The sequence below is a fragment of the Tyto alba genome, unplaced genomic scaffold (genome assembly GCF_018691265.1).
Source record: "Tyto alba isolate M040663 unplaced genomic scaffold, T.alba_DEE_v4.0 Super-Scaffold_27, whole genome shotgun sequence".
NCBI classification, from domain to species: domain Eukaryota; kingdom Metazoa; phylum Chordata; class Aves; order Strigiformes; family Tytonidae; genus Tyto; species Tyto alba.
Genome location: NW_024881301.1, coordinates 11,960,819 through 11,985,011, shown reverse-complemented (window position 1 = coordinate 11,985,011; position 24,193 = coordinate 11,960,819). Strand labels below are relative to the sequence as shown.

General features: G+C 37.3%; 1 protein-coding gene across 9 annotated transcripts in view; it reads right to left on the bottom strand.

Moving 5' to 3' along the window:
- Positions 1-24,193, bottom strand: part of PTPRM (protein tyrosine phosphatase receptor type M) — a 490,776-nt gene that overhangs the window by 184,500 nt on the left and 282,083 nt on the right. For all 9 annotated transcript variants that reach the window (XM_032987657.2, XM_032987659.2, XM_032987658.2 and 6 more), the window contains exons 12-13: positions 1,431-1,704; positions 250-286 (exon numbers count right to left, since the gene is read on the bottom strand). In XM_032987657.2, coding sequence (XP_032843548.1) covers positions 250-286; positions 1,431-1,704 — 311 coding nt within the window. The remainder of the gene's footprint in view (positions 1-249; positions 287-1,430; positions 1,705-24,193) is intronic.

Genomic DNA, 24,193 nt, shown 5'->3' with positions numbered 1-24,193 from the left:
GAATATATTTTAAAACCCTGTGTTCAACTAGACAACTAAAAAGGAGTAATACATTTATTATTAAAAACAAACAAACAAACAAACAAACTTCCTAAATCTCAGCTAGAGACACAAATGAATCATTTAAAATTCTGTAATAGGTTTAGTGATGCCTTTTAGCAATATAAACACTTCTGGAAGTTTGCAAGACCGTGTGAAGGAAAGGTCAGCAAGCTGAAATACAGAATACATGACATAATATGAACATACCTTTTGTGGCTACCCTGACGCAGTCAATTTTGGTTTCCTGTGTCAAATAAAGAGGAAAAAGGTCACATCTTGTGTTTCTAAGCAAAGGAAGTCACCCATGATTCTATTCTTAAAAGTACTGATAAAATGTCAGAGAAGTGTTAATTTAATGTGCCTCATTACGTATTTAACTGCTTATTAAGCAACTCCAATGTGCTCTTATAACATGGACAAACACTGCTTGGGGTACAGTACATAAACATTTCACTTAAAATTCCTCTAAATGTAGGAAATGTGAGATATCCATAAGAGCACAGGCAAGTGTTAAGCTTTTTTATTTTGGAAATATAGTGGCCTTGGGAGTTTTTCTTTTTCTTGCAGATAGTATAGTTTGAGGCATCATGCTAGACAATTTTAGAAAGAAAAAGATAATCAATGGTGTTTCACATTTCTGCACTGTCAGTGCACTGTGAAAGAGGGACCATTATGGTTTCTGGCAGAAAACATTTCCAGGCTGTCAGCACAGACAGCCAAAGCTTATCAAGAATTGAAGGGCTCTGGGCAGGTCTGTCCAGGAAATGAAAAACAATTCCAGGAAGAATTAGTCCGATGAAACATGATCTGTGAAGACCTTTTTACACACTTTTCATTCCAGTTCCATCTACTTATTTTTCTTTTTATTGTTTGGAGAAAGGGAGAAAAAAGGTGGTTTCTAATTCAGTCAAGGCAACCAAATGAGAAAATACGAGTTCAAGATATTACAAACTAAAGTAATGTGACTGGACAGGCCAAGATATATGTGTTAAAATCCAGAATCAAGTTTGGCTTACACTTAACAAAAGAAATCACAACACCCTCCTCTTCAAAGCAAAAGAACAAAAACAACAAAAAAAAAAGAAAGAAAAAACCCCAGTCAAATACACTTATTGGACAGCTTTTAGATAACAAGACAGAATGGTAACGCACTACTTTGCCTACTTACTATTGACAAAATGTACTGTTTCCCCCTATTCTTTCCTGTAACTTTTTATCATTAAGCAATACTGTGTTAGGAAAACTGTTATTTTTTTTTAAACTCAGTGTGCTGGATTTCACGGTCACTTCATTTTCTCATTAGCAACTAAACTGAGCAAGAGCTAGTTGGTACCCATCATCTATTATACACAAATACTGTATAAAACCACACCTGTCATAAGACTTACCCCATTGGCTCTGCTAGCAGCTTGAAAATAGATGCTGTAGCTCTTATGAGGAAGAAGAGGAGTGTTCCAGAAACCACTGTAGGTTTTGTTATCACCGACAGTAAAAGGCTGAGCAGCTTGTAAACCATTGGCTGGAAACTCTGCAGCAAAATAGTACTGGGAATTCAAAAGTGAGGCATTCTGGAAATGAATGGGCACTGGGTAGCACTTCAGGATTTCAGTTGTCTTTTTGGTCCTCCGTGGGCGTTCTTCTTCAACAACTATTTGATAGACACTAAGGGTGTTGAAAAGAAAGAACAAAAGAAACACACAGGTTATTTTAAGACTTGGGCAGTCAACACATTCTGAAACCATACTAGCATACCAGTATTTATGGAAGAAAAAGAACCGTAAAAAGCAAAGGACAGAGGAAGAAAATGTCATTTTGATATTCAGATGTACAAATTTGTGGAATAGATTCAAGTTTTCAAACAAATTCGTTTTGTTTTGGAAAAACAAAATTAGCCGTACACACCACAGCTTTTCATATAGAAAATGCACAGAACATTTTCTTGTTTGAATGCTTGTATAGAAAAAAGTTTGCTTGATTAGTGTTAAAATGTAGAATTAAGTATTTTTTTTGTTCACAGAAGTGAGTATGAAGCTATAGATTCCATTCTCTAACCTGTTTATCTTGTCTACACAAAATAAAATATGTAGTAAGATAAAGATGAAGAAATAAATTACAAAGAGACAGGAAATAGTATTTGCTTAACTGTTGACATTATAACTTTTTATAAAAGCACATATAGAGTAAATTACAGTCTTTTAAAATTTCAGTGGGATATTGACTGTTACTGAGCAAGAATAAAACACTTTTTGATGGAAGTTATTCTCACTCAGCAAAGCACTTTTACACATCTTACAGATAACCATATTTTTAAGTGTTCTTGCATTCTGCAGAGCAGTTCAGTTTGCACTTGCATTCTTTGCTGCGCTGTGACCTACAGGGAACAGTCCATCCCTCTACTCCATAAAGGTGCTATGGACATTCAAGCAGGAACAAAGAAATTGGTATTTCTGCTGTATAGGCAAACAGCGTAATCATTATACCTCTGCAGTTGCTGTAAAAGCCTGAGTCAGTGTTTTCAAATTTGTGAAGTGGGAAGTCCAGGCCTCTAAAGAGGACTGGCTTGCAAGTTTATTGCTTCACTGGAGACCAGTGATTCTTAATCATTACTTGTCTCCTGGAATCTTGAATCCCAGTAAGCAACTCAGTATAGGTAACTGATGTTAAAGCGGCAATGTGACCACACTTTTGTACATCATCTAATAACAATACATGATCTTTCAAGTTGATAATTCATAAAAAGCAGCGATCTCTGAGTAGGGTATATTTCTTAAAGATGAAATATCCACATAGTCTTCTGACATGCTGTTGCCACTCTGTCATCTCTAGGTAGATGATTATGTTTACAGAAGATTCTGCCCGAAGTACACTTGGCCAGGGGACACTTGGGCTGGGCCTCTGTAGGTCTCAGTATGGACCCAGAAGGGTTTACTGGCTTAGTCATATCACTGCACAGCTATGGATATTTCCCTGCTGAAGGCAAATCTGCTTTAGAAATAAAAGAGATGACTTTGTGCAGTCACCAAGACAGCTCATAGCCAGTGAGTTCCTGCACCTGATGGGGGTCTCCTAGACTCAAGCTGCTTTGAGCGCTGGCCCTTGCACTCTCTGGAGCCTTACTGACCCAGTGCACAACCAGACTAACGTACTGCTTCGACACCCAAGATGACTTTGCACATTTAGATAATTCTGTGTGCCTGAATAATGCCTTGTCAGTGGAAGTGTTCAAGGCCAGGCTGGACAGGGCTTTGAGCAATCTGATCTAGTGAAAAATGTTGCTGACCACAGCACGGGGCATGGACTAGATGATCTTTAAAGGTCCCTTCCAAATCAAACCATTGTATGACTTCATGATTCTATAACAACATGATGTGAGGTCTGCAGAGCCTTCATAGTTGAGTATCATCAAGAGGCAGAAGAACGTCAGTTCTCTAGGCCATCATACTGTTTTTTTTTACCAGACCTGCTGATCATATGCAACAGACCCTGTTCACTATGTTTTTAAGATCTAGCATTTGAGTAGGAGATGCAGCACTTCCTATGCTCACAAAAAATGCCCAGAAAGTTAACACAGAATGCTTAATACCTCTTCTTCTGCCTGTTTTAGATTTTCCCCACGGTGGAGATTTAGTTTAAAGTTAAGACACTTAAATTTAAGTGTCTTCATGGAGATATCTATACATCTGTAAACTCCCATTATAGTCATTGGAGTGTTAGTACAGGCAACAGATCTTAAAGACCTGACCAGTGAGGTATCTACTTTTGGGACAACTTAATTGCTTTCTAGGCTCCACTGACTATAATAGCTAAATATGCAGCTCACATGTAGACATCTACAAGTAGACACCTGAATTTAGATGTTTTAATCTGATGCTGAACACCTCACAGAAATCCAACCACGTATAAATTTGTTAGAGCCAGGGAGACAAACAATGTCTTGAGGGTCCACTTGAAGGCCACCATCTGTACATTTTGCATCTCTGTGCAACAAAGTCTACACATCTAGCAGAAAGATTTTCATTTGTTGATTAATTCCATGCTGAGTAGTAAATGAAGGTCAATAGACAGTAACCTTTCCTTGATCCTACCAGAATTGATCTGTAAAAACTAGTCATGAGATATCTACATTACAATCTTGTTTTTTCTATTTCAAATCAATGTTTGACATGATTTTAGCAGTTATTTTCTAGAATAAAACACAGTTCCTTAGAACTGGGATTCCAAGATACTTTGGAGAGAGCGTGTTGCCTGTCCTCACTATTAATTTACAGTGAATCTACAATAAATACTGTTTGCGAATTTAAATGAAGTGTTGGAAAAAAAGCAGGTTGTGTTGTAAACATCTATTCTTGCAAGGTAATGAAGCTTGATACACTTGCCTAATACCACAGCAAAGTAAGAATCCCTCAGTTTCACTAAAGCATGATGGACAGGAAATGAAGTTATTTGGCTGTTGCCTTCAGGGTAGTATTGTTACGTTTTTTAATGCATCAAGACCGAATATAAGAGGGACCTTACACCAGACAAGGTAATACGACCTGTTTCAGTACTGGTTGAAATGAGGATTCTTTTCATTTTTCACACAGTGATTAAAGCTAAAGAATATAGATATTTTAGAAACAAATCTGTCATTAAAATTCTCCTTCTCCTCTGGCAGATTCATGTTAGTTATACTACATGCACTACTTCTTGTATATTGTATTTTAAATGCCTGCCATCTATTCATCTTCAGATACATTAAAGTAAGAACTAAGTTGACTGGAGCAATTTCAAACTCAAAATGTCTTTTCATCCTTACTCCACAAGACAAATTAGATTTGCAAGCATCTAGACCTCAAATCTATTTGCTCTTTAATAATTTAAGCACTGAAAGGTCAAGCAGCTCTTTTCTGTTCCTCTTTATCAAAGTCCAAGTGCTAATGAAAAATAACTAAATCCTATCTGCTGCCCAATTTCCATACACTGCTGTTTCTCCGATGTAAATTAACACATTATAAGCACCTGGGTCAATGGAAACCTGACAGAACTTTATGAGTGATATGTTTTACATTTGTACAAATGCGATCATCTTGCTAATGAGTTTTACAAAATTACCCCAATTACAATTAGAATCCAAAAGCTTCCTCTAATTCTTACTATTAAAATTGCTTTCTTTAATACGTAACAGCTGAATTGTCTACTCTGAAAAGAGTTCAAGCTTAGCAAATTGAGCTAGCACTGCACCAGGACTCTATTATTCCTCTTAAGTATTAGTCATATTTCCTGCTTGTTTGAAGTTGCATTATTCCTTTTCCACACCTCTAGATTTCAGGGAATAAAGCTGTCCTACTTGTAATCCAAAAAATAAAATCTACACCACAGTGAAAGGTGCCAAAGGCATTTGGTTATTGGTAAAACTTAGACTGATCTTTCTGAAGGAAAGAAATGTAATTTAATTCATGTTACGCAGTTCTACTATAGAATCACAATGCCTTGGTAATTGAACACAAAATCTACTTTTATACAGAATGAAACTTACTGTTGCATCAAGAAAGGAACACTTGGAAATTATTTTTAACTTAGGATTCAAATATTTCAAATTTGGGGATTAAAAAAGGTGTCTGGGAGAAGGAAAATTTGATGTAATTTTTAATCTACTTTTTATTTTAACAGTTCCAAAACAATTCCAAATTTAAATGATTATGAAGAGATACGGAACAGAACATAATAAAGACTGTAATTTTAGTTTGAAATTAGACATACCAGGCTTCTCTGCTATTTACTGAAATTGGGTTACTTAAACTAAAATGGTCTGTCGATGTCTGCTAGCTAAATATACCATTTTTCTTCAAGACAGAGTTGGAAAAAAGACATGAAAGAAAATATGTTAACACAGTAATCAAAGATGCTAAGAATATTTAGACAAATGAACCAAACAATTCAAATAATTCAGAAGATGGTTTAAGTGTATATCTATTCTTAAATATATGAAATGATGGGGTTTAGTAATTTGCTGAATCAGGACATTATTCTACATTACTGGAGTGCAGTAAAACAGATTTTAATTAATCAAAGTTTCATTCAAAGTGACAAAATAATTTTCCAGGAAGGGCCTATTGGACACAAGCATGGACTTCATGGTTTTTGTTACAGAAGTCCTTAACATGGACAATCTATGCATTTATCATTTGAAACTTACAAATTTACAGTTACACCTCCACCAAAAGTAATTCCAAATCAAAAACAAAGGGAAACCAAGCTTGATTACTTCATTATTGAAATATCAGCTCTATTTTTCCTCCCTTAAACAGTCTTGATGTTTCACCTAACTGAAGCTGTAAAGAATTTTTAAAAATGTATTTTACAGAAGAAAGATGGCCTAGGGACCTGAATCTAGACTAAGAATACCTTAATTTATTCGCTAGTCTTAATTCAACTGTTTTGTGTGATCCTAGGCAAGTCAATTAAATATTTCGCCCCTCAGTTCTCCATCTGTAAAATGAGAACAGGAAATTTCCTTATTCCCGCTGGCCTGCTTCAACTGTTCAAAACTAAAACCTCTTCAAGACCTTCTTTTTTATTATCATTGAAAAAGTAGGGTTTTTTTCCCCTAAGAAATGTACAAATCCTGCAAAGCTGTTAAGCTCCACTAACAGTGCCTTGATGAGCTGTGTAAACTGTTGGGCTACCTTTGCAGACAGTTATGGTGACACTCTAGAGCTTGATTTCATGTCTTCTGCTCACTGTAGTAAGTCTCAGTCTCATGCTTTATCATAGGCACATAGAATTGGTAATTTTATAGATCTATTTCTGTATCTTGACTTGTATGCTTGCTTTGTTTTCATGTAAACAGATTCAAACAATAGAATAACCTTTAATAGACCATTATTTTAGTTACTTATTCCCATAGCCTTATTTATCTATATGCTAGAATCACTTCACTGCATTTTTCTACTAAAACACTAAAGTTCCAATAGATGGCAAAATTACAAAACTCCAAACCCACCTTGTTATATCAGTTTCATGTCGATGAAGAACTTGATTGCTCAAACCATAACAGTCTATATGGTCCGCACAATTTCCCTAATACTTCTGTAGATGCTGCAAGCTTTATCATACTGCCATTTCAGTCAGAAGAACTTTTTAAAAATATCAGTTGTTCTGCTCATGTCTTCCATCCAACGTTTCATATATCTTTGCTCATTATATGTTAGGTAACGACACTAACAACACTGCTTCTTTAAAACAAGACAATCTTTGGACAATTTTTTTATATAATCTGCAACATAACTTCCTCTTCATCTCTGTGATCAGTTGTCTCTGACATGTTTATAACATATCTATATGGATTAACATTGGAGATGTTGATCTATTTCCTCCTGCCCTTATATTGCACTAGATTTTTGTAATTCATCCTATAAGTTAAAATTTTACAGTACTAGAAATTATATGTAAAACATATCTAGAAATGGAAGAGGGAAATCACTCTTTAAAGGACAGAATTAATAATTTACAGTCAGCAGGCAAATAGAAGAAGGCTACAAGAAATTGCCACTAACTCTCCCCCTACTGAGCAAGAGTCTGTACACTTATTATAGGTAGCATTAAAGAAAGGTGATAATGACAACCCTTGATTTATCAAATGTCTCACCATCATAGCTACACAGGCTTTGCCAGTGGGTCAGGAGTTCTAGCAACACATAATAAATTCTGAACAAATTATAACCCTCTGAGCACTGTAGAATTTTACACATTTTGTCAAAGGGGCAAGCAGACACTGTTCTACTGTGTTTTGTCTGCATATCAAACAGAGACCACTGCTATATTCAAGATCGGTGTTTACCGGCTGAAAGAACTGGATGCAGTAATAATTGTTGCTAGGAAGGGTATGGCCTCAACACAAGGGCAGTCTGAAAAAAACATAAAACGGGTACTTTATTTCGGAGGAGTGACTTTTCTTGCCCAAGCATTAGAAATGAAGCAATCTGTATGAGTTTGGAATTTTTTTTCCTTGTTTTTTTTTTTTTTTTTTTTTTTTTTTTTTTTTTTTTTTTTTTTTCTGAGAGTGAACTGGCATTGTAACAGGTGGGTTAAGGATTAGAACAATGAGTCCATAAACCTGGAGCTTAGGACAAATGAATATGCCTACTAATGATGGAGAATCCTTTTCAGGTAGCCCCCTCTGTTCCAGGAACATTTTATTTCAGAGATCAGAGATTTTCTGGGCTTTAAGCAAAATACAGACTTGCCTGCTATAGTTTGTAAGATAAAAAAAAAAATTAAGTTTAAAGAAACCCAAAACCTTGCATGAACATAAGGTTCAGATATGAAAATACAGAACTTACAGTAAAGAAAAACGAACTGACCAAACAAAACCTCCACATGAAGGCTGCTGTACCAATGCTAACAATGATGCAAGTATTATTAAAGTAATATACAAAGATTTAAAGGACTAAGATTTAATATTTAAAAAAGAAGGTAAACTAGGCAATGTTGCAAATAATATTGGCAACATAGAAGCAACCAAAATTCTTGCAACTGTTCACATTTAAGTACTTGATGTATCAGTGTTAGAGGTGTATTTTTTTTTTTTTTTCTGTGAGTGAAGAGAGTCTTGAATCCCTTTAACTTTCTGTTTGCGTATTCACTTGAGGTCAGCAGGTTTTATGCAAACAGAAGTTCCACAATCTTTGGCAGGCTTCTAAGTCTGTGGGACAGTTGGTGCCTCCAAAGTTTAAGAAAGGTACTAAGAAAAGAAAATACTTTGTGCTAGTAGCTTGTTGAAACTTGAATGGAGTGATTCTACTTACACACCTGGCTTTATTTACTGGCTTTGCAAGTCAAGAGATAAGTCTGGTTAGATTCTCCAAGGCATCACCTGTCTTTGTTCTTAAGTAACACTGTTACTGGCACCTGAATTTTCCAGCCCATGGGAAAAGTCAAATTGGAGAAAGCCACAAATCTTTCAGAATCAGACCTGGAGTGAACACAAGAAGGACTAATATTATACAGCACCTCCATTGTCATGCAAGGAGCCCTATTTCTCAGGTCAATCAAAGCAGAAATACCTAAACAGCTGTAAAGGAGGAGATAAGACAGCTTAAGGTTCAGCCCCTAGAGATACTGCCAAATGTAAACGCTCAGGTGTCGTAATAAGCTTTATCTTCAGACCCAAGTCCATCGGGGAACAGTATCTGATTTTTAATGTAAAACTCCTAAGCTGCTTTGTGACTGCTCACCTCTTTTGTTTTGTATGGACAGTCTCAAAGACTTAAAAGTTAGTATTTAAAGAGGGGATTTTCTGGGAAAAATGCATCCAAACAAACCACTCCTTAGCATTCCTATGGATTCATACAGGAAATCCTGACACTTGTCATATGGGGAGCATTATGTCACTGGAAGTTATTTTGCATGTTCTTTCCTCCAAGGACAGTCACCAGGGGAGGATATGACAATGCATTAAATTCCCTCGAGAACAAAACCACTTGCTACACATTATCTTAATTGTAGAAGAGTCAGATGGGCTCCGAACGTGGTAAAGCAATGGCCACCAGCAGTTCATCGTGGATTTAGATGTTTTTTCCAAACACAGAAGAACTGATAGATTTCTGTTTTGTGAGTTTGGACTCTGGGATCTAAGGGAGGCATCAGAGCCTAGGCTCCAAATATTGTTAGAAGAAAATCTGCAAGAAAGGAAAAGGAGACAATGACGCACGCTCCTTCCACCTTCCAGTGTCCAGATGGGTGCCACCTAGTCCTGACGACACAGCATATTTAATTTTTTGCCTCATTTCCTAGTATATGGATTCACTGTTTTAGAGAATCTAAGTGCACTAAATCAAGGGCAAAGAATGCCCAGCAGATATTCAGCCTTGTAATCTCAGGCAAACATGTATCGTTCATGACATGTTTGTGCAATGTTTCTGCCTTTAGATTCAGTTATCATAAATGATAACTTAAAATATAACTTTGTTTTGTTAGTAAATACATCAGAGAGAGGAGAGAAAAAATATTTTAAGGGTTTCAGTTTGTAATACTTTTGTTTCAGAAGGATAATAAAAGATTGACAACATCTAACTGGTAATAGATAGTAGAAAATCTGTATTCCATTTTACAACATTTAGCGTGCCGATGGACTCCAGTTTTAACTTTATCTAGTCTATCCTTTGTAAAAATCAATAAATTTAATACATATGCTAAGCTACCCTTATTCAAAGCAAGTATTAGTTTACTACTGAAACAGCATATTAATATTGATAAGAACCATTTGATCAACACATATGTAAGTGGTGGTTAGACATAATGCCAACAATAACTGTGGCGCAAGAGACTGCTCTGTTGTTCACTGAGATTCGCTGACTGGCAAGGGAATCAGAATTGTTCTCTTAACCCTCCCAATCCCCCAAATCCTTGATAAATATTGACTTTTTTTATTTCCTGCCCGCCCCCCTCCCCGTGTATACAGCCCCATGGTTAATTATTTCAACTCAGTTAAATAGTGGTGCCCAACTAGGACTTGGGAGTGATACTACTGTACTGGTATGCAAGTGTAAGAGACTGTCAGAATTATGACAAACAGGATGAGAAGGACCAAACTATGTGTCCACAACTGTTACATATGTTTCTACATCTGAAATTCCTTAATCCTGAAGCAAAGTTTCCCCACCCCCACTCTCCCAGGGACTGCCTACTATTCCATACTAACACAATCAATTTCATGAGGGACAATGTATTAGCAACTCTCCATACTTAGAAATAACCAAGTAATTCTACCCTTTTTTATTTTTTCTATGAAGATAAAGATATACGTCTCTGTCATTTTGAAGGCAAAACTTTTCATTATTATTTCTTCTGAAAAAAAACAAAACAAAACAAAACAACAAAAAAGGGTTCTAAAATATTGCAGGCCACATAAAAAACTACAATCAGAAACATACTTTTTCTGAACCACTTACAGCCTCTCTGTGGCTTGTGCTCTCCACACTTGATATGGATTCATGTGTTTGGCTGTTTTTTCTTCAACCTCACAATTGTCAAGAAAATATACAGATTTTGTACATATTCTGTAGCCCTGCACAGAATAAAGTGAGTGCAAATTGAAAATAAAATTAAACCTACTTATAATGATACTGTTTCACACTGACTTCAAAGTAATGTTCTACAGGTGTAAATCATAGAAGGCAAGTGAACATTTAGCTCTATATTCAGAAATTCTCTTAGCTATTAACTGTGTATTTGCTGGACAAACAAAAGCCATCTTTGATTACAGATCTTCCCAAATGTGCTCCGTAATGCATCAACAAGATTGAGCTACTAAATACAGACTGCAAGTGACAAACTAAGGAGGGCACCAGAGATTTGGTAGTGTATTTTTTTATTTTTTATAGAAATGTTTAGAACGAAGAGACTGTTAGGACACATTTAAATAGTTTTAGTTTGTAGATAAGTAACTATACATGTGAAAAGAGAAAGAAAAACTGAGCAAACAAAACAAGAAAAAGATTGAAACAATTAAGAATACAAAAGACTACACAGGGTAGGAATGTAGAGAAGAATAGAAGAAGAAAACAAAAGGAAAATAAAAGAACAGATAATAGACTGAAAACAGGTTGAGATGTACCATTACTTTTGATAAACAAGAGGTGAAAGAAAAAGTAGTAAGAGGAAAGATAAAATAAAAATGAAGTCTATCTCATACAGATAGACTTTAAACAAAACATTTTATAACAACTTACTGTCAGTTACTTTTTATAAATTACATGCAACATGTTTGTAAAAGTCTTTAATTTCATCATATAGTTACGAAATCATATTATACTTTTATAAGATTGGGGGAGGGGAAATTGTTTATCCACGAATGACTTCTACAAGATCCCTTTACACTCATGATGATCTACTGAGTATTTTTTGAATTGCTCTACCAACTGATACTTGGCTTCTTCCATAAATAACTTTGGTATACGTAAGTTGATAGTCTTTCTAATAGGTATGTCACTATTATATTTCTGGCAAACATAAATCCTCTCTGCTCATATCTCTTTCATGTATATGGGACAACAACTTCCCATTTATATTGATCTGGTTCTGGGTTCTTTAAATGCCATTTGAAAGAGAGCATGCTTCAAAGCCTTATAAATAGACTAAGACGCTACAAGCTTTTCAGCAAGAAGTGTACCCAAGAACATGCTGTAATCCCATCCATATTCCACACATCGTCTGTGATACCCAGCTCCCACCCTCAATATGCTCAGATCCTTTTAGTATCTCCCAAATACTGGCTGGAAAAGAGGCAACACATGCTGTGGCTGTTTCTGGGCTACATATGGGCTTCCTGGTATGTGAATTGTAGCTCTCTACTGACGGACTAAACGAAATGAAGTAACTGGCTCATACCATAACACTGCCTATCCTTCAGCACAGATGCTAATCTAGGTCTATCCTCTGTACTCAGATATTCCAAAATGTGGGAGAAACTTACTGTCGTGGTTTGAGCTCACAGGGCAACTGAGCCTACTACCCAAAACTCCCACCACTCACTCAAACTCAGGACACTTACTAATTATTTCATATGTGTTTGGAAATTTCCAAGAGGTCCAGTGTTAATGAGGGAAGGAAGGAACATATAGACAGGTGAACAGTATGATATATAATCCTTGTTTTCTTAGGAAACCAGGATATAAACTTTAACTTAGTTATGTTCCAAAAAGTTTAACTCTTATCTTGGATATGTTATACAGCACACACAAGCCAGGGAATACTTCCTTTCTTCATTTTACCAGTGAACAAGTTTTATCCCTCCTGAGTGTAAGAGCTCTGTCCCTGTAGACACCAGATACTATTGATCTCACTCCACAAGGCTTTATGCTCTTAATTTAAAGCCCAAGCAGGATTATCACTAATTTAAATGATGGTGGTCTAAACTGAACTAACCTAAGGCTTCAGATTCTCCAGGGCTTTGGGACTGACATTACTACAGAGCAGTATAAAATAGGGATACCTCCTGCCTATTTTGTAGTGTGCTCACAACATGGCTTAAAAAAGAATCAAAAAGAGGGCTGGATTGCGAGGGTAATAATTCCACAAAATATTCCACAAAGCCACTATTCTGGGATCTTCTGGTGGGCATCATGAAAGAGGTGAGTTAAAAAAAATAATTCTCTCCAGACAGCTAGCTATACATACAGCTGCTTATTACGACACTCCTCACTACTGCCAAGTTGTTCACAACCACGTATAGATATTTTTCCCTCTATTTCTTTAGAGGGGAAAATGCTACTTCCATTTATTTAAATTTTAGAGATAGGAATGGAGAGAGCATGATATATCAATTTGCAGAAAGCTACACAGATTGTCCCTACTTGAACCAGAAGTAAAACTGTGCTCTCATCTGCATCGAACCCCAGTGCTGTATCTTCTAGGCCATCCTTCCTCCCACAGTAAGACTACAATTTTCAGTAACCAGACACACACTGTAATTCCTCTCCTGGCCATCTGAAGAGGCTTAGCTCCTCTTCAACTCTACAACAGAGCTCTCCCTTGGGGAAGATGGGCCTACTCATTATCTTGGCAACTTTGCTGTATACAAACAAATAATAATTTTTAAAAAATGTTGCAGAGATACATTTCAAGAGGCTATTTCTACTCATATCAAAGAATTAGCAAACCATTTTGAGTACAGAGCTTCTTCTCCACTATCCTGATGGTGACCATCTTACTTTGAGTATTTTTTTCCAGCAATCACCAGTTCAAAGCATGGAGGAAAGCTGGAAAGGAGAAAGATGGTGAGAGGGAGTATGGGAGAGAGAGGGATGCAGAAGAAAAGAGGCAGTGACAGAGAGAGAGAGGCAGAGGGGGAGATCTCTGTAAAATCCTGCCAGGAACAGGAATGCCACTTAGTCCCAAATTATGTGAGAAGCTTTTATAATTAAAACCACTGATCATCAAAGTTATCTAGGTTTAAGAAACATTTCTCTCCAATCTTGTTTGCTGGTATTTACATGATAAGACTGCCTCCACCTTTCAAAATTTGTATTAAAACAACCTCCTTTTATCAAAATAGTTTAGAGTAATAAAAAATCCCTCAGTATGAACATCAATGAAAGGAAGGCATTTTGGTTTATTCCAGTTTACAGAACAAACACGGTAGCAACTTGAATGCTCAGATATTTGCATATGTCACGCTGTGGAGGTGTTCGTGCTTAGCAAAGCTCATAGAACAGTGTGTAACTCTTAGTACAAAAAGCATATGACCTAAACTGTTCATGCTCATAAAATATAACAGTGAAAACAGATAATATCTGGTCTTGCACAGACAATTTTTGCTAGATGCCACATTTTTGATATAATAACAGAGAGTTGAATATTTCATTCTTGTAACTTTAATTTCTCTTTGTCCTGGATTGATCAAGATAAGATCAGTCCTAAATTGCTGTGGAATATTAGCTAGGTACCATGAATGTATTTTGTATTCTCTCAACCATAACTCATTACATGGAACTTGCTTGGCATCAGTAAGTCACTATCGCTTTTGTGTGTACGTATGTGTGGGATCGTGTGCGGCTCAATACCCTGCTGCTAGGCTATTTAGTGATAAAATCTGATATAATAAAATATTAATTACAGCTGAAAGGTTGGATGAGAAATATGAACTCAATTACAGTCCCATATTGTGAACAAAGGGCAGGGTGAAAAAACCCTTTAGTTATAGAGGTTTGGGATAATAAAAGAACAACTAGAACATTAGACTCAAGCTGAGTGCTCCCTAGAAGGCCACCTATTATTAATCTTCACATCAGGCATAGAATTTCAAGTAAATTAGGTCAAGATGAAAGATTTTTGCTGCTGATTTTTTTGACTTAACTAATTTAAAGGTTTCTTTATCTGAGCGTTTTTTTCTTCAATGTCATTGCAATTTAGTAATGAGAAATTTGTAACAAGCACAAGGAGACAGCAATTATAATTAAAGGTTAGATATCATACATGGTATGCAAAATTATCACCTTATATGGTATAAAAATAGGTGAGAACTAGCAGTTGATTCTAAAAGTCTTCATTTCAGTCAGACTGACAGTTTCTTAGTGCCAAACTGCAGCAGATGTGGTCCTACCATCTTAGAAAGCCAATTTTTTTTTCCCAAAATACAAGAAGTGGAATACAAATTTTTTTAAGACTTTTTAATAAATACATTTCTGTTCATCTGAGGGTCCTGAGGGAACTGGCAGATGAAGTGCCTAAGCCAGTATCCATCATATTTGAAAAGTTGTGGCAGTCCCTTGAAGTTCGTGCTGACTGGAAAATGAGAAACATAAACCTCATTTTTAAAAAGGGAAAAAAAAAACATTCTATGATTCTACGATTTGTTCTATTTACCCAAGTGTGGAGTCAGATGAATTATGAAAGACCTAACAGAATGTGGTCTATTTTTATAATAGATTGTAAACAAGCACAACTGTGAGCCAAAGTTAGTCCAAACCAAATAATATAACCTTGAAATCCTATGCATAGTAGTGAATCATAAGAACTGAGCAATTTTATCTATTATTGCAAGCTAAAATGTGCCATTATATCATAAAATAAGATTTTCATTGTCTGAAGAACTGTGTTTTCTATTAACAGTGTTTTCTATTTCAATGTATTTTGCTGAGACTGTGGCAATATATTTTGGTACCAAGCCAGAAAACATACTTTCAAAGAATTTACATTTATGACACTTGGAAGAATCCAAAGACCATTTCAAAGCATCTTAATCAGCTTTATGTTCTTTGCTTAATTTCTTTTTAAAAAGAACATAGAAAAATTTTAAGTTCATAAATGTGAGATAAAAGTATCTTCATACAGCAAGTGAAGTGCTTTTATAAGCCAGTATTACACCATTTACTCACCAGTTTTCAGGTTGCCAAGGCCAATTTATAAAACAACTGGAAAGCAGGAAAAAGGGAGTAAAGTCTTTTCACAGATTCAAAGAAATTAAAGAAAGCAAAACTGTCTAAAATAATTTAGTCCAAAAAAGAATGATGTTAGATGAGATCTAAATGAAATATTCAAATCTGAAAGCCATGGCAGAGCTGACTGATCCTTTCTTTTCAATCTGTCACAGAGAAAGAAAATACTGATGCACAATTGTACTAAAGTACAGATCAACAAGGAAGAAGCAAAAGGAAATTCCAGGAGTCTGAACACATGCAAACCGATACGCAACAACCTGTGAGATCACACAGCACATCTTATCAAAATCACAGAATCAGTAGTAGCATTTCTGCAAGTGTATGCCTGACTGATATTCAAAGAAAGCTCACTACTGCTTGGAAATTGCAGGTCTGCTTCTGACTAGAACGGAAAGGTTCATTACATGCTGGAGGGAAGGGACACCATTCAGAGGGACCTTAACAGGCTTGAGAGGTGGGCTGCTGCAAACCTCATGAAGTTCAACAAGGCCAGGCGCAAAGTCCTGTACATGCATCGGGGAAATCCCAAGCACAAAAAGAGTCTGGGTGATGAGTGGATTGAGATCAGCCCTGCAGAAAAGGACTTGGGGGATATTAGTGGTTGGAAAACTGACTATGAGCTGGCAATGTGCGCCCACAGTCCAGAAAGCCAACCATATCCTGGGCTGCATCAAAAGTGAGGCCAGCAGGTCGATGGAGGTGATTCTGCCCCTCCACTCTGTGAGACTCTACCTGCAGTTCAGTGTTCAGTTCTGGAGCTCCCAACGTAAGAATGACATGGACCTGCTTGAATAGGTCCAGAGGAGGGCCCCAAAGATGGTCAGGGGGCTGGAGTAACTCCTCTGTGAGGACAGTTTGGGAGAGTTGAGGTTGTTCAGCCTGGAGAAGAGAAGGCTCCAGGGAGACCTTACAGTGGCCTTCCAGTACTTAAAGGGGGCTACAGGAAACGTGGGGAGGGACTCTTTATCAGGCAGTGTAGCGCTAGGACAAGGGGTAATGGTTTTAAATTGAAAGAGAGTAGATTTAGATTAGATATAAGGAAGAAATTATTTCCTGTGTGGGTGGTGAGACATGGGAACAGGTTGCCCAGAGAAGCTGTGGCTGCCCCCGCCCTGGAAGGGTTCAAGGCCAGGTTGGACGGGGCTGGGAGCAACCTGGTCTGGTGGAAGGTGTCCCTGCCCATGGCAGGGGGGTTGGAACTAGGTGGTCTTTAAAGTCCCTTCCAACTCAAAACATTCTGTGATTACAACACACTTCCAGCTCCACCAAAGTCACTGACGGTACCTGAACCAGACTCCACCTGGTTGCTTCCTGCTGTATAAGCAGGTGCAAAGAAGAAACAAACTAATTATCTTCCTTCTTACATAATATGACAAAATGCTATTGCCCAGTCTTCACAAATTTGGTAGAGAATAGATCTACCAAGGTCTATATGATCAGTGCACTTGGATTCCCAAGAAAACAGGAAGGCAGACTTGCACCTAACAGAGATATTACTAGTTCTCTAAATCTACATGGGATGAATGCGTTTTGTCATATCCATTAAATAACTTTGAGATTCAAGTACTTTTTTAAGAAATACTATACTACCTTGTTATCATTCTACAATGTTCAGAGTTGCTGGACATAATATGATAAAATACTGTATTGGAATTAAATGGAATGGAGTAACAGAAAAAGAGGCAGTCTTCATGCAAGAGACTGCCTGAGTCATTTCTACTTTCAAAGACATCAAGAGCCAACTGCAAACCACAGATTTCTTCTTCAGTTGTCCCGAAGAAGATCAATAACTACACAAAGTAGAAGAAAAATGAAAAAAAAAACCCAAACCAAACTAAACCAAAACTTTAAGAAATAATGTGACATTTTTAAAGAATAGGAAGATTTCCTCAGATCTAAATCCATACGTATATTATAAGATACACTATTGCTCCTTCTCCTATATTCAACTCCCAATTTATGTTTCTTATATAAGATGCTGCATCCTAGAGCAGTGTTTTTCATTCTGTTCTCTACAAATTCCCAGCGATGCACAGTTTGCAAAAGGTAAGAAAAACAAATATACAGCTTACAGATTTAAAATTGCAACATAAAGATCTGCACATACACTGCAGTATCTTCAGGGGTTTACAAATTTAAAAAAAAAATCACTTCTACTGAGAAAAACTGATTACAAGTGAGCAATATTCTACTTTAATATTTTCTAGTAAACCATAAACTCCTGCAATGCTGTGACTATGCCCTGGAATGTGTGCATGAGGTGTGAACACTCTGCAAATGTAACAACATTCACATGTGCATCTATGACAAGTTGCTCAGTTCTTATTTACAAATACAAAATAATATGCACATGCAAATTGATCCAGGAGCCTGGATATTACATAGGAATTAAGAAGCGGTATTTAGAACAGGAGATCAGCTAATGGATTAATGACACAATGTTAACACTAAAATAATGAGATCTTTCCATATTCTACAAGCTGTGCACTGGAAACTCACTACTGAATTGGGCAGGGAAATTAAACAAATAGATGTATTAAAATGAGTGGTTTATAAGTAGTGGGAGAATGCTTATTGTCACCCTTTTTCAAGGATGCTCTGCAACCTGCTGGTTTGTGTGCAGCAGAGAAAGAAAAATATTTGCTGAGGCAGCTGAATGAATACACAAGCCAATTTTAACAGTTTTTTTGATTCAAAGCTTGAAAACTGTTTACTGCTCATTAAAGCCCTCACAAGAGGATATGAAGTTTTTAATCTATTCAACCAGGGTATACAACATGGAGCATGGAGAGACTATCTCAAACACATCCGCTGCGGTGGTTTAAGATGTTGTCTCATTTGTCCATTTTCTCCTTCTGCCAGATGCTATGCTTTTATGGGAGACTTGGTGGGAAGAAGCATGTGCCTGTGCTTCAGTTGCAAGTGAAAAGCCTGGCGTTATCATCTAAGCAACCCAAGGTACGGGCACATTTTCTCCTGCCAACTCTGCTGTGGAAGAGCAGGACCACAGCAAAAATAACCACAACAAAATTCTCGTCTCTCAATGTTATCATCTCTTCCCACAACTTAAATGCAGTGGGTCCTGGTCCAGAAATTTGGAAATGGAGATTACCGTCTGTGTTCATTTTCATCCTTTCTTCTCTACAAAAAGGCTCTGCAGGTCACTCTCATCAGCAGTGCAGAATGATGCAGGCAGATACAGAAAAACAGTCAGTTTTTGTGCCACTGTCCCCAGTTTCTCAAGACTTCTGTGGATAAATACAAGGCTGACCTTCTATTCTGTCAGTGAAGGTATAATTCTTCCTCCTCCCTGCACTGGGAGCAACTCTGGTAGGATTAGGTGGCATAGAAACCTTGGCAACATCATGTTGTACAGCTCTTCCCACAGGAAATCTGGCCGTAGATAAAAGATTCTGCACAGTTCAGGATTAGCCCAACTGTTAAATACAGATGAGATTTTGGCCTTGTGCTTCTACTACCCTTCGAGACTAATCTTGCAAACAGCTTCAACTCGAGATGTGAGAACACGGTTAATTCATTCGTCCTCATCTGATTTCCCCATAGTAATTTCTCCCTAAATTCAACATTTTTATAATGCCTTAGACATCTATCCTACTGCTCTCTGAGACTGTTTTAGGCTGAGGCATTTATACTGCTCCTGACTAAAGAGTTGCTGCTTTCAGTTGTAGAGCCCAATAAGTGACTCTAATGTTTCTTTATGTCATTTAATGTAATCCAGTTGAGCAGATTAGCTTTTACTTAGCTATGCTTTAGAGTCACGATGCTTGTTGTAAACGTCAGTGATTTCCTTTCCTACTTAAATGAACAGTGTAACAGAAAGAAAGTTTTCATGTTAATGTTCAGTAAAATGAATAATCTTTCAGCATCCAGTACGCGAAATGACAGTGTTCCACTCAGAGTACATCTATACCTTTTCTTCCTCCTTCCGTGTAGAATTGCTCTTTATTCTTTTGTCTCCTTTAATGCTACCTAATATCAAATAAAAGCATTCACTTGTTTGCTTGAAATGAATGATCAAAATGCTTTAGTACACACAGAATGTGTCAATCAAATATTTATACTGAGAGTTAGGAATTCCCCCAAATTACTTTGCTCTAGAAACCACAGTCCTCCTGCAATATATTCATGTATTAGTAACAATCTTTCTTAATGCAGCTATTTAGTGTTTCCAAGAGAAGAAATAGCTCATACAAACTTGCTCAAGAAACACGATACTATAAGAAAAAACCCAAAGGTCAACATCAATATGACAATGTACCATTGTCAAAGAATCTATGGAAAAGGCAGTTAAAATGGTACAAGTTACTTCTGTGTTGTAACCTAAATTATGAGAAAAACCCCACTGACTTTTGGCTCCCTGATGAAGAGAACACTAATCTGTGTGAGCATCCTGATGAAAGCTTATACTTTTTTGGGGGTTGTCATGTACAGAAAACTGAAAAGGGACTTTTGGCACCACAGTGCCATGTGACTAACTCTCACATAATACCACATCTCATAATCATTTCTATAAATTTATCTAGTACCACCTTCCCGACATCTCTATACCTGTTTCAGAGCTTCAATTCACCCCTGGGTAGAGACTTTATACTTGAGTTGTTTATTTACATGCCCCCTGAACTGAAATAGTTTTTTCTTCTCTTAAGTTTACTCCTCTGATGTATTTTTAGAAGACAGCCGTATCTTCTCTTGGCCTTAACTGGCTCACTGAAACAAGTCGTCTCTTGGTCCCTCCATGTATAACGCAGGTTTGCCAATTCCCTGATCATAACACTCTGCTGCTATGGTGCTAGTACATTACTGTTTCTTGGCAGATCAGAACTAGGCACAGGAGTTCACATGAGGTCCTGCCAGTGTCTTGTACAATAGCATTTACAGCTTGTCACCTTTGCTGGAAACCCCACCTGCTGTGTACAGTCTATTTGCCTATTTCACAGTCATGCCATGTTTTGATGATCCACAGTCACTCCACAAGCCATAAATACACACTTTATTTTCTTCTGTTATTTCCAAAAATGAGCCTCTATCTTATAACATGCATCCCTGTTATTAGCTCATATAATGCAAACTTCTCATTTCAACCTATTTGTAGGAGGTTAATCCTAAAGGCTATTCAATATTTTCTGTGCAGCATTCCAATCCAATGCTGCAGGTGGGATCTACTTTTACTGCCAAATGGATTACAATGTGTTATATTTATATTTGATATCTATAAAGAAAATATGCAGAACATTATTGGGTCACCTCTCGGTTGATAATTCAGTACTTCACAATAAAGCTCAACAAGCATGTACTTATTGCCACTGGTTTAGAGCTCTTGTGAGCCACTTAAAAAGACATAGTTCATTTAAATACTTATGAAAGAAAAGCAACTGAATATCAAGAAGCACAGCAAATATAAAGTATATGACATGGCTGAAGTACAGAAAGATTGATGCATAACATTGACAAGGCTGCAGGACTAACAGGGCCCAAGCAACTGTGGCTTCCAATATGATCTGCAATACTGACTTGGATGCTTATTTAGTCAAATGGGTGAACAATCACTAAAAGCAACTCTCTACTTTTCACTTGGGACATCTCACTTCAGCATCCAGTACTTGTGAGCAAAGACACCAATGAGATTCAAATCTCCATGAAAAACAAAGAACTGTTGTGAGCTGATAAGCCACAGTGGAAGATCTAATTTCACATTGACATTAAGGATAGGGGAAGCACACATGTATAATACACATTAACATCAACAGTGAAAGCTCCCAGAAACAGCAATGGGTTATATGTGCCTGACAATTACTAACGAGTTTTGCAGGAATTCAGAACGGGTCACTCAGCCCTGTGGATACAAACTAACATACAGTTACTGTGATACGCATTGCCAGAAAATGATTTTAAAATGTCTCCACAAAGTACATCCCCATGTAATCCTGTTCAACAACCATTCGGGGAAATGTAGCTGACTCACATACTCCCCCTTCAATCCTTCCAGCACACAGTAAAATGAAAACAAATCCCTGGCATACTTCAGTAAACACAGGGGAACAGCATCTTTCTTACATTTTCAAGGAGTGCTGTGGTTTTTTTTTGCGTTTGAACTCAGGTATGTATAAACTGAGTACACTTTCAAAAATCATGAAATGCAGTAATTTCCAGTGATGTTTGTAACACTTTCATTACAGTCCCTAAATGAAACATCTCTCTCTCTCAAGGCAAGTGCCCAAAAATACACTTGAGTCCCCTACACAGTGGGAGAGAGAAACACGTCTCTTTACAACTCCAGAGGGCTACTCAGAGATGAACATGGGATTGTACCTCTCATACTGTTTCTGCAGGGTAATCCATGTGCCTGTAACTGAGGAACTACCTAAACTCAGTCAGAAGTAAATCCTTAAATTTAAAGACCTGAAAGACACTTTATTTGGGGCTTTACTGTGTATGTCTACATCTGCTCAGGCTACAAATTTCTGAGCTGTCTCATGAGAGATGTGACAGTCATGCCAGCTTTTTCCACAATAACCTAATGACTTGAGCATGTTCTCAGGAACTGGAGGCTAGGGTTCAATACTGTTTTCAACCTGAGAGGCTTTCACCATACTGCTCCCACCCCCCAACCACATGAACAGCATTACTGCGGTCTGCTGCTGCGGCTGGCCCAGCAGGCAGAGAGAAACACAAGAAGAATCAGAGACCCAGGACAGTACCCATGAAGGAACCTGTCTAATCAAATGATGACTCTCCTTTTTCTGTCCATTATTTCTGTTTTTATTCAATGACCACCTAACATATAACACACTAAAATTCCTGTGAGAAAGGGACAAGGACTTCAGGTCTCTTGCTTGCCTAGGAAGAGCTTTAGGAACTTCATGCTCCTAGTTAGATGTTTCTGCTGGTTTACTGAGAACATAGCGGTACTTGAGAACAGGCTGGTGGCTCAGACTTGCTAACACTGAGATGCCTAAATTCCATCTAAGCTATATGCATTACAGAAGACTGCACAGAGAAATGCAATACTGTCCTCCCTGTTAAATGGTTTGAAAGGTCCTCAGCAGAGCTTTGGCACCAGCCAGATACCACTGTCCTCAAAATTTCTAGACATGAATCAGAGCCTGTCCCAACTGGCCATCTGTAGATGGTCATTATGACTGGGAGCTCTGCAGCATGCGTATGGACTAGTTTTAGCCTGTTGGCCTCGGTACCAGACAATGGTACAGGGCATACAAAATTCAGTAGTAAATATGCACACCCAAAGTCTGAACTCAAGTAGGCTAAGTTGAGCGCTGAATAGCCATTCCTTGGAAAGGGATCATGGAAAAATGACACTGTTCTGTTCCTTGCATAAGAGACTGAGCTGTTCATTTCAGTAAGTAGATTTAAGAAAAACATGTTTTACCAATTCTGACTGAAGTTGGCAGTCTAGAGCCAGCAAAACAGGGTATGAATACCAGGAGTTTATGATTCACCAGTTGAAATGCTGCTGGACTTCAGCACTCACCAGGGAGAGTGGAAAAACCCAGTGGTCTAAAGGATGTTAGCAGAGAACTAGCCTAGCTGAACTGGACTATCATGCTGTCAGAATGAGAGGTAAGCAATACCTCTCATATGAGAGGTAAGCAATACCTCTCATTCTGAAGAAGACTATCATCAGAAGACTATCATCAGGAATTATGCAAACATATGGTCTCCACTGCATTCTACTTAAGGCCAGCACATAGAAGGAAGGTAAAAAAAAAAGAAAGCATAGCCTCATAACAGTGCAGCAAATTTTTCAATTGTTGATTATAATCAAAACCCATGAGAAAGTATTGATGAGTTATGAACCTGAGAAAGAATCTCTTCAGGGATATGGAATAATCTATTCTCTCTTTTATTCTGGAATTGCTCTAGCTTGCTTTATTTATCACAGATTAATTTTTATTAATCACATTGCTAAATGATAGGTAGCACTACATGCTGGGTTTTCAGTGACACAAGTTACTACTTAAAGAAATCAAGAATCAATGCTGCTTTTACACAGGGACTATGTGAGATATCACAGCAAAAGGACCATGGAAATTTCTGAACAATCCAGCAGGACATGTGAAGCTGTACCACGCATGCCCAGGCCACACGTACTATAAATTCTAACTCAAGTCACAGTAAAAATCCAAGGACAAGTTCTACTGCATAACAAAAAAGAATTACAGCATTTTTACAGCATAAGCAATTATTGTACT